Genomic DNA, 8,805 nt, shown 5'->3' on the forward strand with positions numbered 1-8,805 from the left:
TCTTTTCTCGTACTTGGGGAAAAAAAGCAGATTCGACAAGTATGGCACTGGAAAAGCACAGCCGGTCTGGCAGTATCCAAGGAGAGTCGACGTTTCGAGCATAAGTTCTTCATCAAGAATGTGGGCAGTTGGGAGGGCTTCAAGGGGGGCTGAGAGATAAATAGGAGGTGGGTGGGGCTGGGGCTGGGGCTGGGGCTGGGAGGAAGATAGCTGGGAGTGCGTTAGGTAGATGAAGGGTGGGATGAAGGAAGATGGACAGGTAGGGCTGTTCAAGAGGGCAGTGCACCTATCCTTCCCACCTATCCACTTCACCCTCCACTCTGACCTATCACTATCATCCCCCACCTTCATCTACCAATCACATTCCGAGCTACCTTCTCCCCAGTCCCACCCCCTCTCCCATTTCTCTCTCAGACCCCTTGGGCCCATGGCCTCCCATCATTCCTGATGAAGAGCTTATGCTTGAAATGTCAAAAGTTCAACTAGACCATGTCGGACACCTCCCTCCCCTTCCTGGACCTCTCCATCTCCATTTCCAGCGACCGATTCAACACGGGCATATACTTCAAACCCACAGCTACCTGGACCATATTGCCTTCCACCCTGCCTCCTGCAAAAACGCTATCCCTTACTCCCAATTCGTCCACCTCCACCACATCTGCTCCCAGGAAGACCAGTTCCATCGTCGAACATCATAGATGGCCTCCTTCTTCAGGGACTGCAAATTCCCATCCCACGTAGTCATGGGTGCCCTCCAGCGCATCTCCTCTACTGAACGTCTGCCCTTGAACCCCACCCCTCCACTCTCAACAACAGCAGAACCCCCCCCCTCCCGGATCCTCACCTTCAACCACCAAACTCAGGATACAACGCATCATTCTCCACCATTTCTGCCAGCTACAAACAGTCCCCCACCTCCAGGGATATATTTCCCTCCCCACCCCTATCTGCGTTCCTCAGAGACCATTCCCTCCTCGACTCCCGAATTAGGTCCGCACCCTCCACCAACCCTCCCTGCATTGCTAAAACCTTCTCTTGTCACCACAAGTGCAAAACCTGCGCCCACACCTCCCCTCTTACTTCCATCCAAGACCCCAAAGCATCCTTCCACATCCAACAGACATTTACCTGTACTTTCACACATGTCATCTACTTGTCCATTGCTCTCAATGTGGTCTCCTCTACACTGGGGAGACAGGATAGCATCTTGCAGAACGTTTCAGGGAACATCTTTGGGACGCATGCACTAAACAACCCCACCATCCTGGTGGCCAAAGACTTTAACTCCCCCTCCTACTCCACCAAGGATATGCAAATCCTTGGCCTCCTCCACCGCCAAACACTAGCCACCTGACACCTGGAGGAAGAATGCCTCATCTTTGCCTTGGGACCCTCCAACCACACGGGATCAATGTTGATTTCACCTGTTTCGTCATTTTCCCTGCCCTGCCTTTTCCCAGATCCAGCCTTTCAACTCTGCACCACCCTCTTGCACTGTCCTACCTATCCATCTCCCTTCCCACCTATCTGCTCCACCCTCACCCCCACCTACATCTACCTATTGCATTCCCAGCTACCTTCCCCCCCAGCCCCACCTCCCTCCCATTTATCTCTCAGCCCCCTTGCCTGTCCCCCCGCCCCACCCATTCCTGTTGAAGAGCTCATGCTTGAAACGTTGAAGTTCTCCTCCTTGAAATAAAGCACCCAGAGAGAACTCAATGCTATTTATCAACTGCCTGTTTGAAGGAGACGTTTTGGCATCACTGTGAAAATACCCCTCTGGAAGAGAAGCAGGACAAAAACATATCTCTTAAAGGCACGATATTGTCAAAAATGAAAGAACTGTGGATGCTGGAAATCTGGAACAAAGACAATGTTTGCTGGAGAACGTCGGCACATCTGACAGCATCTGAGAAAACAGAGTTGACATTTTGAGTCCAATGACCTTTCTTCAGAATAGACAAATCCATCTGGCCTGTGTGGCACCACTAAAAATAACTGGTTGAACATTCCTTAGGCTACTTCAGGGTGCTAACTTAAGAATGCAATTTTCCAAATTACCAAAAAATATTTTATTGGGCTGATGAAATAAAATATAGAATCATAGAATGGTTGCAGGATAGAAAGTGGCATTGTGTCTGTATTAACTTTGCAAAAACAACTTACCCTTTCCCTATGCGGGAAACCGAGGAGGTAGGGGAAGTGCTAAATGATTATCTTTCGTCAGTATTCACACTGGAAAAAGACAATGTTGTTGAGGAAAATACTGAGATACAGGCTACTAGCCTAGTAGAGGTTGAGATTCACAAGGAGGACGTGTTATCAATCCTGGAAATTTAAAAAATAGATGAGTGCCCTGGGCTGGATGGGGTTTATTCTAGGATTGTCTGGGAAGCCAGGGAGGAGATTGCAGAGCCTTTAGCTTTGATCTTCATGTCGTCATTGTCTACAGGACTGGAGGATAGCAAATGTTGTCCCCTTGTTCAAGAAGGGGAGTAGAGACAACCTGGTAATTATCAACCAGTGAGCCTTACTTCAGTTATGGGTAAAGTTTTGGAAAAGGTTATAAGAGATTATAATTTGTAATTATCTAGGAAGGAATAAATTGATTAGGGCTAGTCGCTATGATATTGTGAAGGGTAGGCCATGCCCCACAAACCTTATTGAGTTCTTAGAGAAGGTGACCAAACGGGTGGATGAGGGTAAAGCGGTTGATGTGGTGTATATGGATTTCAGTAATGTGTTTGATAAAGTTCCCCACTGTAGGCTATTGCACAAAATACGGGACATCGGATTGAGGGTAGTTTAGTGGTTTGGATAAGAAATTGGCAAGTTGAAAGATGATAGGATGGTGGTTGTTGGGAAATGTTCATCCTGAAGCTCGCTTACTCGCGGTGTACCACAAGGATCTATCTTGGGGCCACTGTTGTTTGTCATTTTTATAAATGACCTGGATGAGGGCGGAGAAGGATGGGTTAGTAAATTTGTGGATGTGCGGAAGGATGCTGTAGGTTACAGAGAGACATAGATAAGCTGCAGAGCTGGGCTGAGAAGTGGTAAATAGAATTTAATGTGGAAAAGTGTGAGGTGATTCACTTTGGAAGGAGTAACAGGAATACAGAGTACTGGATTAATGGTAAGATTCCTGGTAGTGTAGATGAACAGAGAGATCTTGCATCAATGTTTACTGTGGAAAAGGACATGAAAGATATAGAATATAGGGAAATAGATGGTGACATCTTGAAAAATGTCCATATTAGAGAGGAGAAAGTGCTGAATGTCTTGATACACATAAAAGTGGATAAATCCCCAGGGCGAGCCCTTTTAAGTTTCACAACATCTTTTCTCTAGGAAGGAGATCAGAATTGCATGCAATATTCCAACAGTGGCCTAACCAATGTGCTGTACAGCTGCAACATGACCTCCCAATTTCTGTACTCAATACTCTGACCAATAAAGGAAAGCATACCAAACGCCTTCTTCACTATCCTATCTACCTGCGACTCCACTTTCAAGGAGCTATGAACTTGTACTCCAAGGTCTCTTTGTTCAGCACCCAGGTCCTCGGGAGTGTTGCTGTACATCCTGTCCCTCAGGATTCCCTCCAACAACTTGCCCGCTACCGCCATCAGGCTCACTGGTCTATAGTTCCCTGGCTTGTCCTTACCACCTTTCATAAACAGTGGCACCACATCAGCCAACCTCCAGTCTTCCGCCACCGCACCTGTGACTGTCAATGATACAAATATCTCAGCAAGGGGCCCAGCAATCACTTCTCTAGGATCCCACAGAGTTCTAGGGTACACCTGAGGGACAGGATATACTTGGAAAGGCAAGGATAGTCAACATGTCTTTGTGCGTGGGAAGTCATGTCTCACAAACTTGATTGAGTTTTTTGAAGAAGTAACAAAGAGGATTGATGAGGGCAGAGCGTGAACATGATCCATATAGAGTTCAGTAAAGCGTTCAACAAGGTTCCCCATGGGAGACTGGTTAGCAAGGTTAGATCTCATGGGATACAGGGAGAACTAGCCATTTGGATACAGAGCTGGCTCAAAGGTAGAAGACAGAGGATGGTGGTGGAGGGTTGTTTTTCAGACTGGAGACCTGTGACCAGTGGAATGTCACAAGGATCGGTGCTGGGTCCTCTACTTTTCTTCATTTATTTAAATGATTTGGATGTGAGCATAAGAGGTACAGTTAGTAAGTTTGCAGATGACAACAAAATTGGAGGTGTAGTGGACAGCGAAGAAAGTTACAACAGGATCTTGATGAGATGGGCCAATAGGCTGAGAAATGGCAGATTTAGATAAATGCAAGGTGCTGCATTTTGGGAAAACAAATCTTATCAGGACTTGTACACTTCATGGTAAGGTCCTAGGAGCATTGCTGAACAAAGAGACCTTGGAGTGCAGGTTCATAGCTCCTTGAAAGTGGAGTCGCAGGTAGATAGGATAGTGAAGAAGGCGTTTGCTATGCTTTCCTTTATTGGTCAGAGTATTGAGTACAGGAGTTGGGAGGTCATGTTTCAGCTGTACAGGACATTGGTTAGGCCAGTTTTGGAATATTGCATGCAATTCTGGTCTCTTTCCTATTGGAAGGGTGTTATGAAACTTGAAAGGGTTCAGAAAAGATTTGCAAAGATGTTGCCAGGGTTGGAGGATTTGAGCTATAGGAAGAGGTTGAATAGGCTGGGGCTGTTTTCTCTGTAACATCGGAGGCTGAGGGGTGACCTTTATAGAAGTTTATAAAATCATGAGGGGCATGGATAGGATAAATAGACAAAGTCTTTTCTCTGGGGTGGGGAAGTCCAGAACTAGAGGGCATAGGTTTAGGGTGAGAGGGGAAAGATATAAAAGAGACTTAAGGGGCAAATGTTTCATGCAGAGCATGGTATGTGTATGGAATGAGCTGCCAGAGGAAGTGATGGAGGCTGGTACAATTGCAACATTTAAAAGGTATCAGGATGGGTATATGAATAGGAAGGGTTTGGAGGGATATGGGCCGGGTGCTGGCAGTTGGGACTATATTGGGTTGGGATATCTGGTCGGCATGGACGGGTTGTACCGAAGGGTCTATTTCCATGCTGTATGACTCTAAGACTCTACCTCAGTGTCCATGTACATAGTTCCCTGAAAGTTTGGTTGTTAAGAAGGCATACGGTGCATTAGCTTTTATTGGTAGAGGGATTGCGTTTCGGAACCATGAGGCCATGCTGCAACTGAACAAAAGTCTGATGCACCCTCACTTGGAGTATTGTGTACAGTTCTGGTCACCGCATTGTAGGAAGGATGTAGAAGCTTTGGAAAGTAATAAGAGAAGATTTACTGGGATGTTGCCTGGTATGGAGGGAAGGTCTTACGAGGACAGGGTGAAGGACTTGAGGCTGTTTCGTTAGAGAGAAGAAGGTTGAGGGGTATGTTAATTGCAGCATAGAAGATAATCAGAGGGTTACATAGAGTGGACAGTGAGAGTCTTTCTTTCTCTGATCGTGATGGCTAGCATGAAAGGACACAGCTTTAAATTGAGGAGTGATAGATATAGGACAGATATCAGAGGTAGTTTCTTCACTCAGAGAGTAGTCGGGGAGTGGAACGGCCTGCCTGCAACAGTAGTAGACTCGCCAACTTTAAAGGCATTTAAATGGTCATTGGATAGACATATGGATGAAAATTGAATAGTGTAGGCTAGATGGACTTCAGATTGAGGCACAACATTGAGGGCCAAAGGGTCTGTACTGCGCTGTAATGTTCTATGTTCTGAAGCTCTCCTCTGAGCTTCCTCAAAAGCACTGATAGCTTTCCCTTGAAAGCCTCTCAGGCTGTGCATTCCAGAGATCCCAAATATTTGCTGCCATAAAAGTTTTTCACAAGACAGTGCTTCTTTTGCCAATCACCATTGTCTGGCTTTTGACCTTTTCACCAATGGAAATGGTTTCTCTTTAACTACTGTGTCTAAACTATCATAATCTCCTTTCAACCTTCTGGTAAAAGACACATGCTGGTAAAGTTTTATGTAAAACACTAATTGTGGCCAAATCAGAATCTTTTGAATTTTCAAAAGAACTTCCTTGCTTTTGTTTCCTATACATCTTTGTAAAAAAACCTCTTTTAACACAATATTCTGCATTCTGTTCTAGTACCCTAATGACTTACGTAAGGTATAATATGTCTGGTGAGCACACTTTTCATTCAATCTTGGTACATGTGACAATAATAAATCAAATCAAATTTCCTCAACTTGCCATGCCATCTTCAATGATTTATGCACATTGTGCCCAAGGTCTCGCTGTTCTTACAAAACAAAGAACATAATGCTAAGGTTTATGCTTCGTGTCATCCCTTTGACCACAACATGCCACTTCACATTTGTCTCGATGAAACTCATTTGCCATGTGTCCATTCGTTTCATCAACCTGTATCCCTTGAGAATCTATTAGTGTCCTCACTGTTCAAATGCTTCCAAGGTTTGTGTCACCTTCTCGTTTCAAAATTGTACATTTGTGCACCCAAGTCTCATTTTTAATAAAATGTCTTTAAAATACACCAGGAAGAGAAGGGATCTCAGTAAAAACTGCGAGGGAGCACACTTTATGCACACTTGCAGTTTGAAAAATAACCATTCATTACTACTGTTTCCTCTCACTCAGCCACTTTTGTATCTATAATTCAGCTTTCCCTTTTATTTTATGGGTTCACCTTTACTGGCATGTCTAATATGTGACACTTTATTAAATATCTTTTGAAAGTCCGTGTACACCATGACAACCACTGTAGTTTCACAAAGTATTTGTTACATTATCAAAAATTCAAATATGACAAACTGAACATCTGATCTAGTCTGTGGCCACCTAATTCAGCTTTGCAATTGTTCTTTCACTTCAGCTATAACGTTATCTTAAATTATTCCAAACATACACTTCTTCAGAGCATTTAAAAGTTCTCCAAGCCTGACTCCCAGTTTTAACTTCTATTCTATTTCTGTTACGTGATTAGAATATCAAACGTTTAAGGTCAAAGTTTGCTAAATGTTAACATTGTAGCATTTATGAGGAAATATGTTTTTTTTCTGATTGCAAGTAATTTTAGATATTTACTGAAATCCCTAGATGTCTGTAATCGGCCCGGGAATGCAGCAGCCTTTGAGCATCACCACAAGCTTCATCGGAGAGGCAAATCTCATGAACTGTCAATTACCAGAAGATGTGATGGTAGAACTTCTGGCGGAGAGATTGCAGGTACAATACGGTGCTGTCCAGGAATGTTACTGCATTCGCTGTATCACTTCATATAATAGGATACCAAAAAGCGATTTTCCACTTCCCTCTATCCTCGTAACAAAGGCAGTAATACTTATCGGGTACAGTTATATTTTAAAACCTCTAATGATTAATTTCAGTGACTAATCTTCAGTTATGGACTGAGATCATGGGTGTTGCTAGTTTTCCTGATCATGGGACAACATCACAGCAAAGCTAAATTCCATTGTTACCCAACTCCCAGAACTCTCTTATTTTCTAACAGAGGAGTCTCCAGCTGATGGTTTGAGCTGATTTTGTTCTTGACCTTTTCCTAGGCAAGGGAATTTGTGCTAAATTGAATCCTCCCATGTTGTGATTAACTGTCTTCCATTAGGCTGTAGAATTGTGGTTAGCATCTTAATTGGCTTGCACACTAAACTAATCATGCCAGATCCAAGAACACACTAGCCCGGTCTGAGGTTAGCACCCAAGACAATACAATCTCAGCCATCTGGAGGAATGCACAGCAATGTGAAAGAAAGGTCAATGACTTTCAACGCTCCACTAGTGTAAGTACCATCATCTCTCCTATACTTCATTCTCACCCTATCTCTGCTACAGTACCCGCCTCCTCCCAAGATTAATGTTCTAACACTTTTATTGTTGCAAGTCTAAGATGATAGAGGCTGGTGTCTAACATGAATGTTGTTTCAAGCAATTGGTGAGCCAAAGTTGCCAGCTATCCACTATGACTTACATGTGAAGGATTCTCAACATCTAGCTTGTTCAGCAGGTTTCGTACGTTATGTAGCTGAATATTAACAAGGTACTTAACAAACAATACTCCTCCTCAATTGTCAACTTGTCGCTGTCTCATGATAAACTCGCCTCACCATTTGGCAGGTGCAAAAACAGATGCTATGTGACACTCCCAGACTTCTTGCCTGACCCTGCCACAGCTCACAGAGTCATAGAGTACAACAGCATGGAAACAGGCCCTTCGGCTCAGACTAGTCCATGCTGACCATGGTGCCCACTCAGCTAGTTCCAATTGCTCGCATTTAGTCTATATCCCTCTAAACCCTTCCCATCCATGTACCTATCCAAATGTTTTATGCATGTTGCTATTGTATCTGCTTCAGCCACTTTCTCTAGCAGCCCATTCCATAGATGCATCACTCTCCGTGTGAAGAAGTTGCCCCTCGGGTCCTTCTTAAATCTTTCCCCTCTCACCTTCAACCTATACCCTCTACTTTTCAACTCCCCATCCCTGGGAAAAACGCTATATTCATTCATCCTATCTATGCCCCTCATGATTTTATGCACCTCAATAAGGTCACTTCTTATTCTCTTATCCTGGCCAGCCACTCCCTATAACTCAGGCTCCTGTTTGATTCTACCTTGTATTTCTGAGCAAGAATAGCATTTAAAGCCAAGGTAGACACAGGAGCTTTGCCAACATTCTGCCATTAAGAAACTTAAAGTATTTTGTAAGATGAAAGTCAATGGTACAGCCTACGGTCGCAATGTTTTAGATTAGATTAGATTACTTACAGTGTGGAAAC

General features: G+C 43.9%; 1 protein-coding gene across 2 annotated transcripts in view; it reads left to right on the plus strand.

Annotated features, from left to right (window-relative positions):
- hydin (HYDIN axonemal central pair apparatus protein) overlaps nt 1–8,805 on the plus strand; it is a 915,145-nt gene that overhangs the window by 638,984 nt on the left and 267,356 nt on the right. For both annotated transcript variants that reach the window (XM_043707374.1, XM_043707375.1), the window contains one exon: nt 7,109–7,237. In XM_043707374.1, coding sequence (XP_043563309.1) covers nt 7,109–7,237 — 129 coding nt within the window. The remainder of the gene's footprint in view (nt 1–7,108; nt 7,238–8,805) is intronic.

The sequence above is a fragment of the Chiloscyllium plagiosum genome, chromosome 17, assembly GCF_004010195.1.
Source record: "Chiloscyllium plagiosum isolate BGI_BamShark_2017 chromosome 17, ASM401019v2, whole genome shotgun sequence".
NCBI lineage: Eukaryota > Metazoa > Chordata > Chondrichthyes > Orectolobiformes > Hemiscylliidae > Chiloscyllium > Chiloscyllium plagiosum.